We start from the raw sequence: 25,184 nt of genomic DNA, 5'->3' as shown, positions 1-25,184 counted from the left end.
TCTTTCGTATGCCACTCAAGCAATAACATTCTGGAAAGTATTTTTGTTTTTGGTTCTAACAATTCTGTTTCCAACTTTGACTTCTCTGATTGAAAGCCAATTTTCCTATCCAATTTAAATACTTCATTGATCTGATAATATTGGAGCCAATCATCAAGCTTATCTTCAACTGTTCATATGTTTTTAACTTAAATTGGTCTCCTTCTTCTATCGAAATGTCCCTATATTTTAACCAACTGGTTTCCATATTCAATCTTTTATGTGCTTTAGCCTCCAAAGGTGAAATCCATTTAGGTGTTTTTCTTTCTAACAGATCTTTATATCTAATCCAAACATTATACAATGATTTTCTGATTATATAGTTCTTAAAGCCTTTGTGAACCTTCACCTTGTCATAGAATCATAGAATCATACAGTTGGAAGAGACCACCAGAGCCATCCAGTCCAACCCCCTGCCAAGCAGGAAACACCATCAAAGCATTCTTGACATATGCCTGTCAAGCCTCTGCTTAAAGACCTCCAAAGAAGGAGACTCCACCACACTCCTTGGCAGGGAATTCCATTGCCGAACAGCTCTTACTGTAAGGAAGTTCTTCCTAATGTTTAGGTGGAATCTTCTTTCTTGAAGTTTGAATCCATTGCTCCGTGTCCGCTTCTCTGGAGCAGCAGAAAACAATCTTTCTCCCTCCTCCATATGACATCCTTTCATATATTTGAACATGGCTATCATATCACCCCTTAACCTTCTCTTCTCCAGGCTAAACATACCCAGCTCCCTAAGTCGTTCCTCATAAGGCATCGTTTCCAGGCCTTTGACCATTTTGGTTGCCCTCTTCTGGACACGTTCCAGCTTGTCAGTATCCTTCTTGAATTGTGGTGCCCAGAACTGGACACAGTACTCCAGGTGAGGTCTGACCAGAGCAGAATACAGTGGTACTATTACTTCCCTAGCCATACCACTATTACTTCCCTTGTCATACCACAGATATGCATGCCAACCAAATGCATTGTCATAGCCTTCCAAATCTAATACATCAGTATTTTCCAACATAAACCATTCTTTCATCCAGCAAAATGTAGCTGCTTCGTAATATATCTTTAGGTCCGGCAGGGAAAAAACCCCTCTATCTTTACTATCAGTTAAAATCTTGTATTTAATCCTGGGTTTTTTCCCCTGCCATATAAATTTCAAGAGCACCTTTTGCTACTCTTTAAAACAATCCATCTTATCAATTATTGGCAATGATTGAAACAAAAATAACATCTTTGGCAATACATTCATCTTAACAGCTGCAATACGGCCCAACAAAGACAATTTCAAAACCAGTTTAATGTTTAATACACACTGATCTGCTCTTGGTGTAAATGGTTATTCTTACAAATTACTGTTGCACACAATCATAGAATCATAAAATTGTAGAGTTGGAAGGGGCCCTGAGGATCATCTAGTCCAACCCACTGCATTGCAGGGATATGCACCTGTCGCATGTGGGAATGAACCTGCAACCTTGGCGTTATCAGCGCCACACTCTAACCAACTGAGCTGTCCACGCTTATATTAGTCTTACTCGGGATGTGTTAAGGCTTCACAGTAAACCAAGGATAGCTATCCCTTTTCAGCTTGAGGGGCTACTTTACTCAGTTGCAACATGTCTGGGGGCTGCATAGCAGAGTGGTTATAGCCAAAATGCGGTAAGGTCCACACTCTTATGCACATGTATTCACACACCATACACACACAAACACACATACCACTTACAAACCTTCACACACCCTAACCATGTTATGGTTTCATTTTGTTATGAAAAGTACTGGCATCAAAAAATCTTGTCTGTGGTAGGCTTATTACTATGTGGATCTCCTTCAGTGAGATTATGCATGTGTCACCTGAGATAACAGTTTTCAATAGCTATTGAAATCACCCAAAAGCTGAAGCTGTTATCCTGAGAGGGCTAAACCCTATGACAGTGGTAATGAGGAAGTTCCATTACCGACTTGCTTGTCATATATTTCTGGTGTTTGCAATTCCAGGATTTCAATTTGAGAGAGAGAATGTGGTGAGCATAAATTTGAAGAGAACAGGTGTTGATGGGCAAGTGTGCATTGATGAGACAAGGACGAAATATTTAAAGTGGGTGCTCACTGCTAATTCCCCACTTCCCCAAGTTAACATGTACATAGTTGAAACTACCTTTGCACCTTGATGATCATCAAGTAAAAGACAGAAGGCATTCCATGTTAAGCATTTAAATTCGAACAAAACTTGGTTAAATGGAAACATTATTTAACATTGCACAAGAGGCGACCTCTGACTTCTCTGACATATGCTGCAATTCTGCCATCAGCATTTTCTATTCCACATTTTTCCTCCCTTGATTCAACAAAATAAAGTTCCTGCAATACAGTGAGATCATTTGAAGATTCCATGCCACCCTACGTCACTTTTGGGGCAGGGCTTAGAATGCTGTTGCAATTGTCATTTCATTTACTCGAGTAATATATACTCATGGAAAGTAATAACCTTGCAATGTGCTTGCACAATGTGGAACTGAACTCACAGAAGATTACAGATTGTTGTTGTTGTTTAGTCGTTTAGTCGTGTCCGACTCTTCGTGACCCCATGGACCAGAGCACGCCAGGCACTCCTGTCTTCCACTGCCTCCCGCAGTTTGGACAAACTCATGTTCGTAACAGATAATGACTGTAAAATACTTCATGGTTTAACTTTGAATCTTGGACCCTGACCCACAGCAAAATCATTTTCTGTAGTATGAAAATACACACAGCCCAGGAAAAATGTAGGAAGCATAAAGACAAATCCTTCCCTTTAAAAGCTTGGCTAAGAGGGGAACAGCTTTCTACTCCTATGGCATGGGGACCAGTCTGGAATAGGCTGATGAAGAGATTCATTGAAGGGCAAAGCAGCTAAGCTTAACCATCTGTTTTCTTGGAGGTCATGTCAGCATGAAAATGCAGGGATGCAAATCTAGAGAAGGCAACACCACTACACACAAAAAATCTGCTTTATTTAATCTCCAATTTACAGCAGCATGATTAAGACAGTTTGAATAGAACAAACATTATACTTAAAAGCTCGATGCTGGTTAATTGGGCTTCCAAAGAGTGTGATGCAGTGGGCAAGTCAGTCTATAATTGCCTGCTGCAGGGAATTCTAGATTTATCCCTAAAGGAGCGGATACTGACTTTGCTGTCAGATTAGCCTTCAGCTCTAGTATGCCAAATTCATACGTATGATAACATTTATCAATAGCCTACAACTTCTGCTTCGATTTCTATATGGGAAAGAAGTAAGTGCACAAAAGTCAACATTACATCACACCTCTAAAAGCAGATACGAGAACATATCTCTGAGGAAGGAGATGGAGGTGGATGAACCACTGTAAAAATCATCATCATCATTATCATCATCATCTTGAAATAATTTGTTGTTTAGTCGTTTAGTCGTGTCCGACTCTTCGTGACCCCATGGACCATAGCACGCCAGGCACTCCTGTCTTCCACTGCCTCCCGTAGTTTGGTCAAACTCATGTTCGTAGCTTCGAGAACACTGTCCAACCATCTTGTCCTCTGTCGTCCCCTTCTCCTAGTGCCCTCAATCTTTCCCAACATCAGGGTCTTTTCCAAGGATTCTTCTCTTCTCATGAGGTGGCCAAAGTATTGGAGCCTCAGCTTCACGATCTGTCCTTCCAGGGAGCACTCAGGGCTGATTTCCTTAAGAATGGATAGGTTTGATCTTCTAGCAGTCCATGGGACTCTCAAGAGTCTCCTCCAGCACCATAATTCAAAAGCATCAATTCTTCGGCGATCAGCCTTCTTTATGGTCCAGCTCTCACTTCCATACATCACTACTGGGAAAACCATAGCTTTAACTATACGGACCTTTGTCGGCAAGGTGATGTCTCTGCTTTTTAAGATGCTATCCCCCTGGAAAAGCAACAAAATTCAATATCCAGAATATTGTTAGTTTCCTAGTATTGTGTATTTGCTACTTTTGCTGTGTATGGCATTTTCACTTTTATCCCAGAAAGATAATGGTGATGTTTTAATTTTTTTTTAAAAAAATGGTTGCATGCATTAGACCTGCTGATTTCAAACAGCAAATGACCCTGGGCTGAATTTGAATAAGTGTTTTGAAACCACTGAGCATCTATCTCAAAAGATCCAATTCAGTGTAAAAATTGCCTCTTAGAAAGAGAGCATGTGTGAATGCTCAGCAGAATCCCATGTTGCTATCTTCTGTGCATTGTCACATCATGCTGATCTCTGCTGCTGAACTATGTCTGCAAACGTTTCTTAATGTAGTTAGTGATGGGCGTGCTGCAAACAGGATTCAGGAAATGGCAGTGAGTGCATGTTATTGACTCAGCATGCCCTGGGTAGGGGCTAGGAGTGAAGCTGAGTGTGTATCCCACGGCTACTATGCCCCTATGTGGCTATGAGAACATGGTCTAAAAATACTCAGCAGAACCCCCTAAGCATTCGAATGCTTTGAAGTGTGAGAGAAAAATCTCCCTAGAAACTGCATTTTTAAAGTGGAAAAAATAGCAAGAAGAAGGGAAATGGTTAAGCAGCCTCTGCCCCATCATTCTCCCAGTCTGAAATGCAGCCACTGAGTCTGCTGTAAAAAAGAAGCCCAACCCAACTGTGCAGAACATTTAAGTTGGCCCTAAGAAGTAAGCTCTTGATGGCCTCTTTGCTACAGAACTGAAGAGAACTCTATGAATTGGTGTGCTTGTCAAGACAGGTCATTTAGCTTAATTTGTCAACACAATGTTTCCTCCAGCCCTAAGCCTTCTAACAACCAAAGCGAAATGAGCAGTTCAGTTAGCTTGTATTTTAAAGGCTGGTTTTAAGATACTAATCGGCTTGTTAATGATCTGAATTCTCAAGCCTCGTGAGGTTTTACTGGGTGCATTTCCAACTAGGTCAGCTTTGCTTCCATGCTAGTGCAGTGCCAAACTGGCAGTCAGGAAATAAAACAAAAAACAGCACTTTTCCACAATTGACCTGAGGGGGCATTTTATGAAGAATAATGGTGGTGTATCTTTACCTTTATCTACTGTTTGAGAACAAAATGCAACATATTTTCATATACTGTAGTCTTTTTTTTCTCTTTTTTTAAAGCACATGCTATTCTGAAAATATATGATGTTGTTTGGAAATACTACAAAGGGTAGTAACCACAGATTTCTGGGACCAAAATAATATTTATCCTTTTACTGCAGGGTTTCCCAAACTTTGGCCTCCAGCTGTTTTTGGACTACAACTCCCATAATCCCTAGCTAGCAGGACCAGTGGTCAGGGATGATGGGAATTGTAGTCCAAAACCAGCTGGAGACCCAAGATTGGGAATCATTGTTTTCCTGCATAGGACAAGAATGGAGAACTGTGGCCTTCTAGATGTTGATGGATCTCCTGATCATAGACCATGCTTGCCAGGACTGAAGGTATGTGGAATCCAACAACATATGGAGGCATACCAGTTTTCCATCCCAAACATAGGGCCCACACAGATAGACTTGTCTGCTCCTTGATGTGTAGTTCCTTTTCCGCTTCCAGGACAGATGTGTTTAGAATAACCCATACACTCTACAGCAACTTCAAATGAGGCTGCTGTAACTCCTTTAGAAATAATGGTAGAAATAATTTACAAATATTCTGTATATATTTGCTGGTGTTATTCAACATTGTGGCCACATAGCAAGGGGTGCTAGAATGGGCAAGTGATGGGTTTGGAATTGGCTGGGCTAATTGCAAGAATGTTAGGAAGGCTAAAGGGATTATCCAAAGGGCATGACAGGTTAAATTAAGCAAAGTCAATCACTCTCCCCTGTTCCTCTCTCCCTCTCTCTGACTCAACTGGCCCAACTAGCCCAACCTTTTCACTTTCTTCTCAAAAATATGGCAGAAAAATCAGTTTTCTTTTTAAAGTTGAGAAATATTAGTTTCAATATGTGTGTTTTAACATACATTTTCCCTTCTGATACGTACTTTTTCAAATGACAGGACTTCAACATTCTGTACCTTCACGGCAGTAGTCCTTTTTAAAAAGAAAACTGGGAGAGGGCATTTTGCAAATCTTTCTTAGATTTTTTAATACAACCATTTGACTGATGGTGTGCATGATTTGCTGGAATCAGCTGGCTCTAAAATGCTTTTGTGGATTGTGAATATTAGCTTCTTCCAGTGCAACGAATTAGGTAGATTACAGATGGAAAAACCAATATACATATAAGGGATTAGCCTCACTTCACACTGGAGGTACTTATAGTCATGACAGACCCGCAAATCTTTGTACTTAATTCTGTTCTCTGTTTGCTAGCTAATACAGCTTCATTCCATTATCATTCTGAAATTCTTGCAAGGGAGAAATGGCAACATTAATTTTCTTTCTTTTTGAGTAACATTTATTGGTTTTCATTGGAATAATAACTTTTCCATGGAGACCAGTATACAGTGGCACCTCGGTTTAAGTACAGAATTGGTTCCAGAAGTCTGTACTTAACCTGAAGTGTACTTAACCTGAAACGAACTTTCCCATTGAAAGTAATGGAAAGTGGATTAATCCATTCCAGATGGGTCCACGGAGTACTTAACCTGGAAGTACTTAAACCGAAGCGTACTTAAACCAAGGTATGACTGTATATTGAGAAGAATCTGAACACATGTATATTGCTATCAAGCTCTATGTGTGGATGGGTGGGGAATATCTGTGTGCATTCATAGCCTTGAAGAGCATGGGGTGGCTATGAAGCTAAATTTACATTGAACCCTTTCACAAGGACTTTTACCACCACACTGTTAGAATGGTTGTTGTGGTACTTACTAAACAAGAAGATTAAAAAGGAAATTATGCACCTGCAGTTACCTTCTATGATTAAAAAAATAAGAGGGCTGGAGGAAAGCTTAATATGGGTATGATATGCCCATATGCTAATTTTGTGGCTTGAAACATGCAAATAGGTTGTGGAAAAGTTGTTTGCCCCTGCTATGTTGCATTCCAAGGGCATATGTGCACTGGTGGTATCAGGGAGGGTTGCTGGCTACCCTTGAGCAACGACACTCCAAACCATCTTGTCTTTAATACTTTTATTGTGAAAGTTATTTACTGTGTAAGAGCTTCATGAAAACATGTCTACTCAGTACTATCAGATTCTCCCAATGACGCTTTTTGGCTCCTCCCCCAGCAGAGTAGTTTGGGAACCCCAAATCTCCGCCCCCTGCGTTTACGAACCGCTGATCGCCTTAGTTCCGGGGTGAATTTGCAAGGACGCCCCTCTGTTGTTTCCCCGCTAAAACTCTCTGCTGGCCCCGCCTTCTTTGCTGGTATCACAGGCTGCAGGTAGTGCTCTGGGATGCTGCCTAAGCCCGGCCCCGCTCCGCTCACTTACTCCTTCCTGTCACCTGTCCCTCTGCTGTTGTCAGAGCCATTTGAAGAGCTGGATTTGATGAGGGGTGGCTGTTCCCTGTAAGCCCACCCCCTTACACCCGGCTTTCTAGACTTTCCAGTGCAATCCAGTGCATGTTTATTCACATCTGAGTATTTGGCTGGATACTAGCCATGATAGTTATATTCCACTGTCAGAGGCAATATTTCTGAATTGCAGTTACGGGGACTTGAAGATGGGCAAAGTACTGTTGCTCCTGCTTGGAGGCTTCACACAGGCATCTGATTGGCCACTGTAACAACAGGGTGCTGGTCGAGGTGGGCCACTGGCCTGATCTAGCAGGTTCTTCTTATGGTCTTATGTAATGGGACTTGCTCCCAGATAAGTGCATGTTGAAAAGCTCTTGAGCACTTCCTTGAATTGTGTGGGAGCTGGATTTGTTCTGCTTTTGAGATGTAGTTTAGTTCCTCCTGGATGATCAGAGTATGAGTAACTCTCATTAGCTGGCATCTTTCCTTTTACATGCTTTTGTGCAAGCTCACTGTCATTTATATTCAGTCACAGAGGAAGAAATTCTTCTTTGTTTATCTGCTCTGGCTTCAGGCGAAAGAAGCTCTTACCTCTTCAACATTTATTTTTCTTCTGTTGTTCGGTCTCTGAAGATCAAATATGCGAAGTGCTTTGAACAAGAATGCCATGTGTAAAGCAAAAGAACCAATTTTTAACAAATTTGTAAAGTAAAACTAAAAACGTCCTAAACAAAGAAGTAAGGAGCGTAAATCCTTCATGATGCTGATTGTTGCTGGCATTCTCAGAATGTGGCACATTGATGTTTTGATTTGTACACAGTATGGGCATCCAGGTGGATTCAATGCCACTAACAAGGTAATCCATTTAAGACCTTCATCTCATTTGCAGCTCAAACTGGGCATGGCAGGAGACATGTTTTTGAAGAGTCTGCTTGCAAGCACACATTAGGTGGATTCCAACCCCCTCCTCCCTCAGCAAATGGCATGTGTCTGATAACTCCTTGCAAATAAGGATCCTTTTTGTAAACTTTACTGTTTGGTGTTTTGTTTTGTTTTTTAAAGGAAACAACTGGTGAAATTAAAAATAAAATATGTTAGTTACAATGAATATGTTCCAAGAACAAACTCTGGCTACAGATAATGTTTCCTTTCATCCTTCTGTGAGCCAGGAGGAGCAAAGTGAGTACAGTTTTGCACATGCACAGTAAGCTATGATTTATGCCTTTCCATGACATGCTGAAGCAGCGTAGAAGTGTCATCATACCAGCATGTGCTCTTTAGTGTTTAGCATATGATCTACCTTTAAGAAGAAGATATTTATTAAGATAACAAGACAGTGGTGATACATTATGTATCAGTGTTCCAGCATCGCCTGAGCTCTGCGAGTGCGGCTTTCTCCCGATTGAAGTGCAGAGTGTTTGAGGACCAGGATATTCGCAGGGAAACCAAAGTGCTTGTTTACAAAGCTATTGTACTACCAACCTTACTATATGCTTGTGAAACATGGACCACTTATAAACACCATCTCCCAATTCCTCGAAAGATTCCATCAACGGTGTCTCCAAAAAATTTTGCACATCACTTGGGAAGACAGGCAAACTAATATCAGTGTATTGGAAGAAGCAAAGATTACCAGTGTTGAAGCAATGATTCTTCAACATCAACTTCGTTGGACTGGTCATGTTGTGCGGATGCCTGATGATCATCTTCCAAAGCAACTACTATATTCCGAACTTAAAAATGGAAAGCGTAATGCTGTGGTCAACAAAAGAGGTTTAAAGTCTCAAGGCAAATGTTTAAAAATGTAGTATAAACACTGACCAGTGGGAAACACTGGCCTGTGAGCGCTCCAGTTGGAGAACAGCCTTTACCAAAGGTGTCATGGGCTTTGAAGAAACTCAGGACGCAAAGGAGAAATGTGCTAAGAGGAAGGCACGCTTGGCAAATCCACACCGTGATCAACTCCTGCCTGGAAACCAATGTCCCCACTGTGGAAGGACGCGTGGATCCAGAATTGGCCTCCACAGTCACTTATGGACCCATTCTTAAAATCGTTTTTATGGAAGACAATCTTATTCGGCTACAAGTGATCGCCAAATAAGAAGAGGAGGAGAAGATCAGTATTCAATGAAGTAGCCTAGGTAATCCAGAGTGAAAAGCTAATGGTAAACTGACTGCTTGCCACTCCCTATCTCTGACTTGTTTGCAGGTGCCTGTTGCTGGAAGACTGTCCAGTGTAAGACTAGTCCAATATTAGCACATGGAATGTGCAGTTAAAGCCTTTGATCTGAAAACATCTAGGAAGCATTTCTCTCACCTAACACAATTGCATAGCAGACATAGGCTGTCGCCTTCCTAGGCTAGGGTAGGCTACAGTGTCAGTGGATAAATCATCATAGGAATGAATGGCTTTATCTGGAGCACCTTATTGGGTGTGTTGGGTGTATACACTGTGGAAGTTCAGTCAAGCAATTAAGCTCACCCCAGAAAACAGCTGCTTAGCAGAGTTGTCTTTACTAGGTCAACACGAACACAAACTATTATACATACATCTAGTTACAGGTAGGTAGCCATGTTGGTCTGCCATAGTTGAAACAAAATAAAAAAATTCCTTCCAGTAGCACCTTAGAGACCAACTAAGTTTGTTATTGGTATGAACTTTCGTGTGCATGCACACTTCTTCAGATACACCACAAAGGTAAAGGGGCCCCTGACCATCAGGTCCAGTCGTGTCCGACTCAGGTTGCGGCGCTCATCTCGCTCTATAGGCCAAGGGAGCTGGCGTTTGTCCACAGACAGCTTCCGGGTCATGTGGCCAGCATGACAAAGCTGCTTCTGGCGAACCAGAGCAGCGCATAGAAATGCCGTTTACCTTCCCGCCGGAGCGGTCCCTATTTATCTACTTGCACTTTGATGTACTTTCGAACTGCTAGGTGGGCAGGAGCTGGGACCGAGCAACGGGAGCTCACCCCGTTGCAGGGATTCGAACCGCCGACCTCCTGATCAGCAAGCCCTACACTCTGTGGTTTAACCCACAGCGCCACCTGGGTCCTATACACCACTATACTATACACCACTATACTATACACCACTATACTTCTACTATACATACACACACTAAGGTAAAGGTAAAGGACCCCTAGATGGTTAAGTCCAGTCAAAGGCGACTATGGGGTTGCGGCACTCATGTTATAAGTAGTCTTCTCTCTGCTAGGGAGGGCTCTCTGCTTCAAAGTGCTTGCTGTGTTAAAGTCCACAGCCAAGTCTTTAGTTCAGTTGCTTTCAAAGTCCTGCAACTGATGGAATTCTCTCGATTTCTAAAGTCTGGCAGTTTTCAAAATCCTTCCTCAGTCTCTTGAAAAAGTCTTCACTCGAATCCACAGTTCCAGCAGAGAGCCATCAACAATTCCTGCAATCTCCCACCAGGACCCACACAGTATGCTGTAACCTGAGCTCCTTAATATACAAAGTTACTTACCAAGTAACACAGATAAGAGAGTAGCAAGATGCCTGCAGTTGCATTGTGGGGAATAAGTAGTCTCTGCTGACTCGTGGAGAATTAACCCATTAACTGCATTCCTGAACACACTTTTGTAGTTACAAAAAATGACATTTGAACAATGGGGTTATTGCTTGTCAGCTTCTAACATTTCTGTATGACCATTTCTCATTAGACAAGGTCCCAGCTGGGGATATCAGTAACTTTTACAGAAAAGTGTCTTGGTAGTGAAACATGAAGTTCGAGGTTTTGTTAAATTCTGAGTTGGTAAATGCTGAATTGGTGGTAAAGGTGTGTGTGAATCCTGACATTGAAGCTGGAAATATCTGTTTTTCTCCTTTGTGTGCATGGTTCTTCCAAGACTCTACACAGGAGTCTGGTCACCTGCTTATCTCCTTAGACAGCCTTCACCAACCTGGTGCCCTTAGCTGTCCTGGCTGAGGCTGATGAGAGTTGTAGTCCCAAGCAACTAGAGGACAGCAGATTGACAAAGGCTTTCTTTTGATGACCCATGGATGACATTTTCTCATCACCAAATATTGGGTGGGGAGACAGAGGTGGAAAACATCTAACATTGGAGCTTCTGTTTCTCCAAATCCCAGCTTCCAGAATGCAACTACAAAAACAAACACCACAACTAAGGGCCAATTCAGGCTGTAAAATTCCTCCACTGAGGATACATGTAGCTGTCCTTTATGATGGTGTTTTGTTTTTTTTAATGAATTGTTAGTAACATTTCTATGTTTTTGTAATGCTGCATATTAGTGGCTGTTACTGTTTTGATTTTAATTAACTGCCTTAAGCATTTTGGTATAAAAAGGCAGAGTATAAATCTTTTGAATTGAATAACATGTGGAGAGAGAGATGCCATGTCAGTGACTGCAACTGCGTTTCCCCCCAACAGCCCTAATCGGAGGTGAGCCTGGCTCATGGTATTCCATTTCTGTTGAACCAAACTCATCCTAGCTGCAGCTCCGTCTGGTCTTATAACCCCATTTACAGCTGTGTATAGTGATTTAGAAGTGTTAACAAATGGCCCTAAGTGATTTTCCCAGTGTTAAAAATGAGCAACACAAGATTGGAATCCAGTTTTTCAGAATCTGCTCTAGCAAAGGGCACTTGGCAAACCCCCAGGTTGTAGGACTAAAATTATATTGTCTTTCTTCTCTGTAGGGTCACATGATTCCTTCAGCTACTGGGTTGATGAGAAATCTCCTGTGGGACCAGATCAAGCCACAGCGATCAAGCGGTTGGCTAAAATCTCTTTGGTGAGGAAGGTAATGAAGAAATGGTCAGTGACACAAAACCTAACATTCAAGGAGCAGCTTGAAGGTGGAATCCGCTACTTTGACCTCCGTGTATCTTCCAAACCAGGTGAAGCAGGACAAGAAATCTACTTCATACATGGCTTGTTTGGAATCAAAGTATGGGATGGGCTGATGGAGATCAACACCTTCCTAGAACACCACCCTAAGGAAGTGATCTTCCTGGATTTCAACCATTTCTACGCTATGGGTAACAACCACCATGCATACCTGATCAGTAGGATCCAAGAGGTTTTTGGATCGAGACTCTGCCCCAAGGAGTGTGTGGAAAACGTCACATTACAAAACCTCTGGGAAAAGCAGCAGCAGGTAGGAAAGTGTTTCTCATTTGGCAACAAATTTCTATAATTCAAAGAACTCTTAGAATTGAATCTGGAATGGGGAGGCAAGCATGGCGTGCTGGGCAAGTCAGTGGACCTTTCTTGCTCTGAGCTGGAGAGAGAAGCAAGAGATTTCCCCCTGAGTTCACCCTGCATTTCAGAAGAATAGCATAATACCTGGTCCCTTCGTGAACAGAACTCTGCTTGGCCAGTAAGGCAAGCCCCAGTTTGATTCCTTTCTATAACACTCATTAACTGTGTGTGTTCAGTACTGTTAGGATTACTTCTGGGCTGCGATCTTTCATAGCTTCTGTTCCTTATTGGGCCCTCACCCCTTTAAAAGACTGCTGTGGGGCCTGGATGAAACTGAAACCTATCTCATGGTATGGCAACTGAAATGCTGTTCTTTAAAGTAGGGCTTGGAAGCCGGTGGTTGGACTTCAGCTCCCTTCAGCCACAGCCAGCATAGTTATTAGGCAGGAATTTTGGGATTTGGAGTCCACAGTGTCCACCTGGAGGGCCACAGACTCCCCATTCCTGCTCTGAAGCACCTGGTATCTCATCACCTTCCAGACCCCCTGCCCATCATGATCTGAGTACCCCACTATCCTAGTGACCAGTCCCCACCCTGCTCTGCTCCTGTGGGCTGTGTGATTCCAGTCTGAAATCCACATCTCATAAAGGCTGGATATGGCTATATTATACTCCACTATCACAGGCATTACACACCTGTATTCCAGTTGCTAGAAATCACAGGTGGCGAAAATGCTGTTAGGGCTTCCCATAGGCATCTGGTTGACCATTGTGAGAAGGGGAGGGCTAGATGGACATGTGTTCTAGTACAGCAGGGCTCTTGTGCTTTCCTTGGTCACTGCCTTTCCTATGGACAAGTGCCTGGTGCAGTTACTCCATGCTTTCTCTTCTCCTGAGCTACTGTGGCTTTTCATTTATTAGTTGTGGTGACAGCCCTGCTTCTGCTTGCCCTTCTCAACTTATCATGTTCTGTTGGTCCTGTGGATTGCTGCAGACATGGTCACCTGTACCTACCACCACCCCTTCCAGAAGGTCAGCGCACCAACCCCCTGAAACTGTCTTGCTCTCTTCCACTTGATTTTCAGTTCCCTTTTTTCTTGGTAACCGATCAGGCTGACAGCACAGCAGTCAGTGCTAAAGGAGCTCCTCCTGGTGGCTTCTATGAGTATAGCAGGGGATGTAGTGCCACTAAAGGTGAAGTCCTAAAACACACCTGATAAAGTATGTCGCATGGAATTTGTAGGGACTTGTTTCTAAGCAAATGTACTTAGTGTTGTGCCACATATAATTATGGCAACAACAACAAGAAGAAGTCATTGCAAATCCTCTTCTTTCTGCATGTTATGTTACAGTATACATATTAGCTGCTTTTTGGCCCAAAGTAGTGAACGGAATAGTAATACAAAAGAAGACTACAGTAAATATAGCATACCAATCAAAACACTATGAAAAATCAGCAGTCACACTGGATATACATTGGTTAGCTGCATTCATGCACTTAACACAGATGCAGCCAGCATTTCATCTCTCACTTAGAAGCCAAGGTGAGACACACACACACACACACACACACACACACACACACACACACACACCAGTCTCTCACCTAGGAGTAAGACCATCCACAATCACCCAAGGGAAGTATCCTCACCTCCTCACAGCCCAAAGATGAAATCCAAAAAGCAGACTGAGCAATAGTTGCATTCTTATGGTCACCTTGTGAACTACCGGCTGAAGTGAGTCTTGAACTCCCCAGCTCCTGCTTTTAACCTCTGTGTAAGCCCTATTTGTGGCAAATATTGACACCAATAATGGTGTTATCCTGCTTGCCCAGTGTATAAAAAGCAACATTTTGTGTGAAATTATTTTTTAGCGCTGAATGTAAGTGAAAGAAAAGCTTGTGTGGGGAAAAAGGCTTCTGATATGTTCTTTCTCAATTTCCCAGGTTCTCATTTTCTACCATCATTGTCTCTATGAACAATATCCCTTTCTGTGGCCAGGGAATAAAATCCCAGCACCATGGGCAAATACGACCAATGTACATAAACTGCTGCAGTTCTTGGACACTACTCGTGGGGAACGGGCAAAACACGGAACTTTCCATGTTTCTCAAGCTATTCTTACGCCAAGGGTCAAAACCATTGCACGGAATCTCATCCGTGGCCTGAAAAACACACTTGTTCACAAGTAAGTGCCTGTTTTAGCTTCCTTTGGAAAACTTGTTGACCTGTGCTTGCAGTCCTAAACCCAGGTACCTAGGAGTAAGCCTCACTGAATTCAAGAAGACTTACTTCTGAGTAGACATGGTAGCCTTGTCCTTCTTACTTGAAATGCATATAAAAATAATCAAGAGTCCTCTCCCAAACCTCCAGCCAACAGAAGATAGATGATAGAAAGAATAAATTGACTCCACTTATTAATTTACTCAGGGTGCAATCCTGTTCACACTTACCTGGAAGAAGGTTTGGGTGAATCTGTAAATTTCATTTTTTTCTGTTTTTCATCCCTCCCCCCCCCCAGTTTTAAATTCAGTTTTCTGCATTTCCACATCAGCTTGCAATTTTTAAAAAGTCTTTATGACAGTTCATCAGCATTTTAGTGGAATTTCTCCTCAGACAGGCACATGTTACATGCTTTTGCAAAATTCAGAGCAGTGCAAATTTCAAAGGATGGCAAACTTTAATTAAACTGCAGCCATTTTGCTCGGAGTTTGAATCAGATCAAATGTTTTCACTAAGAAGGCAAAAATCCATTGCACGCATGCACACACACACAAAGAGAGAGAGAGAGAGAGAGAGAGAGAGAGAGAGAGAGAGAGAGAGAGAGAGAGATGATGCCGTGAGTTCCAATTCTGTGCTCAAAACTTTATTCCATTTTACTGAAATTAGTAGGCTTACTTATTTCTGTTGATGTGATTAGAAACGGTAGCCGATACTGTTGCAAACTCTGCCACCTACAGACCACAGTAAGTAATTGAGCCCATTTCTCCTCATATCCATATCCTATCATATCACATCCTCATATCCATGCATTTAACATTAATAAGTAGTGATGGCTTTCATTTCATTTCTTGGTTAACCAATCAAATTTAAAATAGCCATGTAATGCTTTAATTACTTTCAGAATGCTCTCTGAATGAAACGAGAAAGCACTGCATTCATTGAAATGAAATGAACTTTTAATTCAACACAGCTATCAATCTATTAAAGCTACAGTGGCATGGTGTGCTAGTGTAGCAACTAGCAATACTGTACTGGCTGCAAGTGGAAAATTCATAATTTTAACAGTAAAATCACACATGGGGTTAGGATGTCACTGATGTATCTTCATCTCTGACACAGTTCTTATACATTGCCTTCAGACTGTCACTATTTTGTGAGAGGGACCCAAGCACTTACAGGAGATTTAGGTTTGTGCAGTTAAAATGATTTAAATCATTCTATCACCCTAGTATAATCCACTTTAAAAGGGGGTGGGCTTTTGCAGTTGATAGGGTGATGAGAAAAGTGTGAGAAAGCATTGAAAAGTGTGGGATGAATGATGAACAGGAAGATGTTTGAATACCCCACAAACAAATCAGGATGAATGGTTAATAAAGACTGAATATAGTCTAACCTCCACATGAGCTACATACAAGCAAATCAGAATGAATTCTCAACAAGTAGAAGCTCATACAGTATCTGCAACTTGTCAATGCCACTTCCCCAAAGTAGTTGTCTCTGCAATAATAAGACACTAGATGGTGCTAAAGTGCTTTCCCCCCCTTCTCAGGAACAAATGTATTTGATTAAGAACTTTTGTGCATTTAGTCCCCTTACTCAAATGTTTAATAGCAAAAATGTAAAAAGACTGGATTACCACCACCATGCCAATTCAGAAATGATACAAATACCCAGTATAAATTGCATGGTATTTGTTCAAGCAAATATTATGGGTCATTGAAATCAAGTAGCTTCATTCCATTGACAGGACTAACACATTGTCCTGTCTAACACAGTGACTAACACTTTTTGCTTAGCTTTTCCTTCTGTAATTCCTCATTGCCACCCAGCTAAGCAGTGCTAGATTACCGGATAGGCAGGGTAGGCCTATGGGCCCCGTGCCCTTTTGGGGTCCTGCGACAACGGACCAAAATAATATTGATTTGATCTTGAAGGAAAAGTACAATCAAGCTTTATTAGTTAAATGCTAGCCCACTAGAGCACATGTGATGGGGGAGAGCCAAGATTTCTACTGCCTAGGGGCCTCCACAGGGTTTAATCCAGCAATGGAACTAAGCCATTGCTGAAAATTTCTGGTTTTAAAAGTGACTATAAATGCAAGCCAAATGTGTACTTTATGGCCCAGGTAGTCTTTTGTTAGCATGGAAGGAGGCTTCTAGTGAAAAGAGCGGGAATGAAATTACTGCAAAACCTGGTAATACATAAAGATTTTATTAACACAGTTTTAATAGGGAATTTCCTCTCAGTACAATACCTTCCACTATTAAAACCAATACATCATATGTTATAAACAATTCAAACAAAAAAATTAACTTCCACATTACATTTATAAAGACTTACTAACTGTATCAGATGATCTCAACTTTTAAACTTGCAGCTTTCCTGAGAAATTTGTCATGGCATGCTGTCTACTGCCAAAATGTAGTTTTTTGTTTCATTCAGATAGAGTTTTGAAAGCATAACATACAGCAATATTAATTTTTAAGGGAAGCTTGGGTTAAAAACTGCTTAGCATACACATGGGGGCTCCCTAAGAATGTGTGAACATATGCCTGCCACCTCCATGCAATATTCATTGCATATATTTTGAGTGCCAGAACAAGGCCACTGTGATTTACAGAGGTTTCCTTTAGACCTTGAAAAGGAATCCTGAGCTCCGACACTGATACATTCACCCTAGTATCTTAGGTAGAATCTAAAAATGTTGCACAACGTTGTTCCTCTCTTTTGCATATATAGATTAGATAGATAGATAACCTCTAAGCAGTTTAGATAAAAACAAAAAACAAAAATACAGCAACTTTCAGTAACATTTCTTAAACACAAGGAAACACAACCTAATTGTACATCACAAACAAAGCCAAGCAGGGTACAAAACAACAAAATAAAAATGAATAGTCAGAGTCTAGGATAGGTTGGGTAAACATAAGGTTTTAAGAAGTGCTTAAAGGTCAATACTGTACTCGCTTTGCCTCACAAATTACCCAAGGTGGGGGGCATTTTAGATGCCAGATGATTTCATCTGTTTCTGTATTGTCACCAAGTGACATCCTGCTAATCATGGATGACCCCCAGGGCTCTTCAAAAGATCTTAAAGATTGGCTTGGTCCGTACAAGAGTAGATGGTGTGCTAGGTACCTGGTTCCAAGTTGTTTAGAGCCTTAAGTTCAAGTAATTGACATTTAGCTTGGTAATAAATAGGCAGCAGTACAGATCAATGCTGGTATAATACATGCAACTAAGTACGCTGCCAGTTTCATTCTGCACTAGCTGCAGCCTCTAAACCAGATACAAGGATAGCTCCAACAAGCTGCAAAACATTTGCTTGTTTATTTCCTTCTCACACACCTTGTTGTGTTGTTCCTGAGCCAATCAGAATTTTGCTTTTAATAGGTGAGAGATTATCAGATGTGGCTTGCTCCACTGATAACTTCACCTATGAGCTTCTGCTGCATCTCATGTTGGGTGAGTTGCTGCCACCCCTGTTTCTCAAAGAGACAGTTCCTTATTGGCATAATGGTTTGAATCCAAAGCCTTCCACTCATGAAAAGTTCCTCCATTCATGAAACAGGGCTTAGATCCAAAGGAGGCTTACATTAATCATAGCTGCCAAGTTATCCCTTTTTTAAAGGGATTTTCCCTTATGCTGAATAGGCTTCCTCACGAGAAAAGGGAAAACTTGGCAGCTATGACATTAATAGAAGTACAGAAAGGACATTTTTTGCCAAAACCCCTTTCACACCCCTGGTCTGGGGAGCCCCCATCCCCAAACTCCATAGCAGATGGGGGCATAGTGAGCTGCAGGAGGAAGGGGGGTGAGTCCTGAGTGCACCCTGTGAGTTGAGCTCCACTCACAGAACTCTGGGTTCAAGACAATGCAGTTTGGGAGAACGCTGTATTTGTAAAATCCAGCACGCAGTGCCAGCATGTTGATTATATACAGGATGCAATGTGCCTCATGCACATGACGAAGGATCATGTTACATTTTCCTTTCTTTTCCCTTTAGGAATCTCCCTTCGATTCTGGACTGGGTGAAGCTGCAGAAACCAGGCGTCATGGGCGTTAACATAATTACATCAGATTTTGTGGAGCTAGTTGACTTTGCAGCTACCGTAATTGCATTGAATGACCTTCTCCTAGAAGACCACGATTCCTGACAACAGGAGAAGTTTTAATGTGGGAACGGTGTCCAGTCATATCAAGAACTTTCTTTCAAGCTCTCTCTCCACCTATCAGTTTTGCTGTTTCACACAATGCCAAGGCACAAGGCTACGTGTTGATTGGACTGCACAGTCCTCAACAGCATGGCTTCCTTCGTCCCTGTGCTGCATGTATGGCTGCTCTGCCTACATCTGCTGAATTACAGAATGTGATGCCGGCTGGACACTCCAACATCTGTAAATCATTAGCAGGAGCCTCTCTCTAGACTTGCTGAGTTTGTGCATCCTGCATGTTATGAAACCCAGGAGCCCAACTCTAAAGATAATTATTGAACTCTTAAGTACACATTTACCAGACTAGCCAAAAGATTTTGTTCTTGGCGACAACAGTCAGGCATGTGCTCTGCTTTCTTCCTTTCAGCTGTACTGTATATTAAACTACCTCAGTCACTAAAATACAAAGCACAAACAGCGTCTCAATTGCTAAGAGTGATCTTTATGTAAATATAGTACCGTGTATGAGTTTTTAAGAGTTTATTGTAAGGTATAAATGAAGTTTTTAAACCTCTTTCTTTCTTTTACTTGAACTCTTAATTTAATATATTAAGAAAATTTGGTAAATTAAAACTATTAGAACAGAAAGATGGGTATTTTAAAATACAATGATATTTATTTTGTAGCAATTGGAATATCTATGGTGGTATGAAGTACAACAGGAATGTAATAAGTTTGTGGATTTTGTAGGAAATGTTTCCCAGATTGTGTACCACAATCTGGTGGGTGATGAAAGAAGATATAATTGTGCATCTCTCAGCAAGTCTGACCTTGCCTTCCCCAATTAGCCACCTTCTGAGGGAAGTTAATTCTGCTGTGAGTTTTGCACCAGCTGTAGCAGAATATTTCAAATACTCCCCTATGCAGAGTTGGAGCAATTTTTCTACCATTAGGGGAGTTTGTTACATCTTTGCATGAATTGCTTCATTGCCCTGGCCTCCTTCCAGTCAGAAGATGAACCCAGATCAGAAGGTGAAGATGGGTAATCTTTGCTCTTACACTCTCTGAAAGTAACCCTCTTTTGGTGTTAAAATTTTTAAAGTGAAGTTTGGTCATCAGAAGTTGGGGGGCGGGACATGTGAGCACTCATGGACATTTCCTACAGAATCCATATGAGTTTTGCATTCCTATATAATGTGTGTGCAGTTTGGTGGCGGATGACTAAGATCAAAACTACTTTTATGTTGGCAGAAGTTTGCTTATTTTCTTGTTTGTCTCCAAGACAGTATGCAATATATATAGGGTTTCTATGAGCCTTAGGTGGGTCAATGTTGCCCCTCCAATATTTGACTCAAAAGTTTGCTGGTGCTGCTACATCTGCTGCTTTCGTAACCCAATATCTAACATGTAGCAGCTTAATTTATTTTAAGTTTCACATATGAATATGTGATTAGTGTCTCTTTTTGAATTTTGTACTTGATGGGTAAAAACATTTGTGTTGACTTTGATAACTTCCTGTTTGGAAGTTCTTCCCTTTAGGGTTAGATCTATCCGCTGTTATTATATAATTTTAATGGACCTTCAGGGAAAAGCAGATTTGCTGAAAGGAATTTCAGCTTCAGATCTCAGGCTTGCAATGATTGCAAATGATGCCCCCCAAAAATCCAGGTTTCAAATCTGGTGGCTTGAGTTTTCTTTTATGTCCATTCCTCATGCTAGGAACCATTTCAACCCGTGTGAATTAGTTTGAACAGGAAATGAAGGCATTATTTTCCTGCCTTTCTAAAGGGCTTTCACAGGTATATACAGAGCCCGAGTTTCTGTTCATTTTATGAACCTACTTGGAATCACTGGGCTTAATAGTAGTGATTTAAGGTGGACATGTGGTTGTGTTTTCTTTCTTTCTTCATCTCAGCTTATATTTATTTGTACATAATAGTTTGATATAACAAAATGTGGTTGTTGAGCAAACAGTGTAGCAACGAAAACTGGCATGAGGGATTTCCTTTTGAAACTGAAGCATTTGCACAGCAGGACTTTGAAGGTATTTGATGGTTTTGTCACCAGTAAAGAGAAAATAATTGATGGTCAGGGACAAGTGCTTAAGATTTTGAGGTCTATTCCTAATGAGATCCCATTACCATATGGAGGGGACATACTTGTTGCAAGTCTCAGGGTGAGAGACAAGTTCACACAGGTTCCCTTTGAATAGACAACTCCACACCTGAACTTGTTTATACCATTCAAGAAGTGAATCAGTGGTTGGAAGAGTCAAACACTGATTTGTTTGGAACATGTAACTATATGATCTCACCTTTCAGTAAAAATGAAGTGACCTGTGAAGGAATCACAGTGGTGTGACTGAAACTGCCTGGAATTTCCTATTTGTGTAGACAGAGGTAGTTGCTGAGAAAAGATTTGATAATGACCTCTGGTTCTTGATCAGGTATGTGGATACTTTGATGTGGAGTTGAAACAGACATGTATGCAGTTGGGTTTGATAGCTGCCTGTATTAAGATGGTGAGTTTGTTCTATTTACTTGGTATTTATTTGAGTTTGTTTTCAGTCCTACCATGGAAGTTTCAGAGCAAAAGTATAATTCAGAGCAAATGAAAATATAAGAAAGGTATATTTTGATATCTTTGATATGACCAGTTGAACTCTGTCAGAACACCATATGTTAATGCTAGAAGACTCTCAGTGTGGGGCCTCATTAAACTTTTTCACATGATAAAGTCACCACATGGTGATTTTTGTGATGTCTTGTTTTGCACGATCAATATTTCATTTGGTTGCTTCCTCAGTGTTTGGTGAGAGGTGGTACGCTCTGTCCTGGTTCACATGCAGTGTTGATTTTAATATACATGAGCAATCTGATCCTCCTCCACTTCTGTGTTGCACAGCAGAGGAAGCAAAGCAGAATCTGGTGTCAGTGTGAACCTGGGAAAACAAGCCAGACTCTGCCTTGTTTCCTCTCCCAGACAGCAGCAGGGAAGGAACAAAGTCCTTGCATACATTTAAAGCTACCATTTACTTTAAACTATGGTTTGATGTTGTGGGCAAATGCAGTCCCTGAGCAAGTTGGCTTTAATTGGATTAAAGTTAGACCTGGCATGCTAAATATCATGCCTCATTGCATGAAGATGAGTTGCTACATGGAAATCTGTACTTGGTCTGTGTCTGTTTTCTTGAGAAAGGGGGTTATATAACTCGAACAGTTACTGTGAATTTCATTTGCTGTCCTTTTCATTTGAGCTTGGTGTATAATAAAACAAGTCCTCTTGGTGATCAGAAGCATAGCAACTAGACATAAAACAGGAGGCTGTTTTCTGGTTTATGAAGGACCTAATCTATTTGATTCCTCTGGCTTAATAAGTGTCCCTTGAGCATAGTCTGTCCTCCACTCCTTTTCAGAAAGAACATTTAAGGCTGAAATCTGGCACAAGTGCAGATTTCCACAACACAGCTTTGTGAATTGGCTCTCTTGTGGAGATGGGGAGGGTATATGATTAAAACCCACCTGAATCTTACTGTGGGTCGCCAACAGCTTTTCAGAGGAAGTTTGCAGAACTAGGACCACTCATGTGGTTTGTAGTATTTATCATTTGCCATTAGAGTCATGCAGAATACATTTAAGAGCAAAGGTATCAAAGGCACAAAAATAAGGCCAAGTATGTCAATCTTATTTCAATTCTTACCAACTTTAGGCTGGGATTTTATTGTGCAATTTAGTGGTTGTGCAGATGAGACCTTGTGATATAAAGGGATTGGATTTTTTTAATGGTTATTTATTCTTCTGTTAATTTATTGTGTAGGCTTCTGTAAATTATTGCATTTGGAATTGTTATGGGCCATATTATGTTGTGAATTGTTATGGACTGCATAAAATGTTGTTTTAATGAATCAGAATAAATATTATACTTTGTCCAGTGCCTAGCACAGTAAGCCCTAGTACTTGGGGCAACTTGATGCATTCCTGCAGCCAGAAATATACAAGGGTGGTGGTGAGAGTTTGGTTGTCTCAATTAGCATGAATATGCTTATCACTATGGTTTTGGCTGACCAAAGCAATGGGTGATCGGACACTTAACAAAAGTGCTCAAATGGTCTTTAATGTCCTGGAACTCCTTTGCAGTCTTGGAAATGTGACAACCATCCAAGTTGCAGGGGTGGAACAGAGAAACAGCTAGAAACATTTTGATTTTGAAGCAGACAGGCAGATCAGGTGGGAAAAAGCTATGAGCCAGCTAAAGGGAAAGCATATTTGTGTGCAGAATCTCTCTCTTTAAGACAGCGTTTCTCAACCACTGTTCCGCGGTACACTAGTGTGCCGCGAGACGCTGGCTGGTGTGCCGCGACGTACGGCAACGAGAAGGGCGATTTGCATTGTCACGTGCCTGGCGGCCGCCAATGCACTACACTCACCCACCGGACGGCTTGTGAAGCCTTATTACAGGAGATTGCAACCAACACAGCAATTGGCAAGTGTTTCTTACAGTCATAATTATAGTCAATATAGGGCGGCACAGAGTTAAATTTTTTAACTTTTTTAATGGTGGTGTGCCTCGTGATTTTTTTCACGGAACAAGTGTGCTGTGGCCCAAAAAAGGTTGAGAAACACTACTTTAAGAACCCAATGCATGGTTAGCAAATGTGCTGTCTGGTTTTGGAGTCTATTTGCTTCTACTATGCAATGCTGATATGAGAAAGACTCTGTAAGAATTTGTGTTCTATCAGGTTAAAATTTAACAGAAAATATGAGAGATTTTTGTTTGATTTTCACAGTGTAGCCCATGAAATATATCCTTATGGTCCATAAGCAATCTGCAGCTAATACTTTTTGCTACAAAGAAAAGTAATAGAAGAATATCTGAAAAGGTCTATTAGGATGTCAAGTATTTATTATGACTATTTATTTCCTATAAGTACCTGATATCTGACTTTCTGTGAGCTACACACTTTTTTTGTCTGATGTCTTTCTTTAATTGCCTTTGATTCTTTTCCTGAAAAAGTATAGATTTCATTTTTTCCCCTCTCCAGAATGTTGACTGTTCCAAGTCGACTTGGTTCATTGTACCTTGCGTTTTCTATTTCAAAACTCCTGGGTATTGTAAAGCCAGTATACCTCACTTTATTTCCGTACGTAAAATTTGGGGCTACATCTGTTCCTACAATTTACTCGGTGTTTTGTTTCTAATTGTGAAATTTCTAACTTTATATGTGTATGTGCACCATGACTGAATACAATGGAATTATTCTGTTAATTGTTCAATTGTAATAAAATTATTTTGATTATTTCTTTCTGTTGTGCAAAGCAATTACAGGAAATGTACAACTTTTCTTCCAACATCTTATAAATGCAGATAACAATAAACAGATGAATTCACATTAGAAAGAAGTTTGTTGTATAGATTGCAAAGTTGTGTGCTATCTAATTCAGGAGTAGCTGACCTTTTTGACCTGGTGGGTGCATTTGCAGGCCAGAGGAAACGTCATGGGCACCACACCCATTCCATAACACTCTCCATCCCAAGTGTTAACCTCCCCACCCCCCACCCCTTGCACTTCATGCGACTATTAGACTTGGTAGGGAATGCCTTCTGTTGTCTAAGGAAGGCTTCTTTCAAGTGTGATTTCAGCAGAGGGAGAAGGGGGGCAGTGGTGCCAGTGGGACAGGACCCTGTGGGATCCAGGGGTGGCTTCTGTGAGCACAAGCCTGCCTGTGGCCCACAGCAGTGATCCCTGATGTCGTAGTTCATTGCCAAGGTTTATTACTGTTGCTTTCATCTAAAAGGTGCTACTTCACCTTCTTGTCTTTCAGCCTGGGAAATTACTCTACCTTTGATTCTAAGTAGAACTTCATTTTGGTAAGGCAGTGTTTCAGAAACTTGGCTCTCCAGCTGTTTTTGGACTACAACTCCTATCATCCCTAGGTAGCAGGATCAGTGGTCAGGGATGATGGGAATTGTAGTCCAAAAACAGCTGGAGACCCATGTTTTGGAAACCCTGCTGTAAAGAATCCTTTGTAAGATTCCTTAATAAAAGCAGGTACATCCAAGTTAGAGAGCATACTGGTCAGGCTTTTTGAGCAAGGGATGGAGGTGTTTGGGGGAGAATAGAATAGGCAAGCACTCTGATTCTGGGCTCCTTGTTGCATTATGCTACACTGGAGTACTCTATAGTGGGAATTG

The 25,184-nt window shown here is 41.2% G+C and overlaps 1 protein-coding gene across 1 annotated transcript in view; it reads left to right on the top strand.

Moving 5' to 3' along the window:
- The window catches only part of PLCXD2 (phosphatidylinositol specific phospholipase C X domain containing 2), a 36,249-nt gene extending 11,607 nt beyond the window's left edge, over positions 1–24,642 (top strand). The window contains exons 2-4 of the mRNA XM_035116497.2: positions 12,111–12,571; positions 14,561–14,802; positions 18,845–24,642. Coding sequence (XP_034972388.2) covers positions 12,111–12,571; positions 14,561–14,802; positions 18,845–18,995 — 854 coding nt within the window. The 3' untranslated portion in view covers positions 18,996–24,642. The remainder of the gene's footprint in view (positions 1–12,110; positions 12,572–14,560; positions 14,803–18,844) is intronic.
- Positions 24,643–25,184: the final 542 nt, after the last annotated feature.

This window comes from Zootoca vivipara, chromosome 4 (assembly GCF_963506605.1).
Source record: "Zootoca vivipara chromosome 4, rZooViv1.1, whole genome shotgun sequence".
NCBI lineage: Eukaryota > Metazoa > Chordata > Lepidosauria > Squamata > Lacertidae > Zootoca > Zootoca vivipara.
This window is presented reverse-complemented; position numbering and strand designations above follow the sequence as displayed.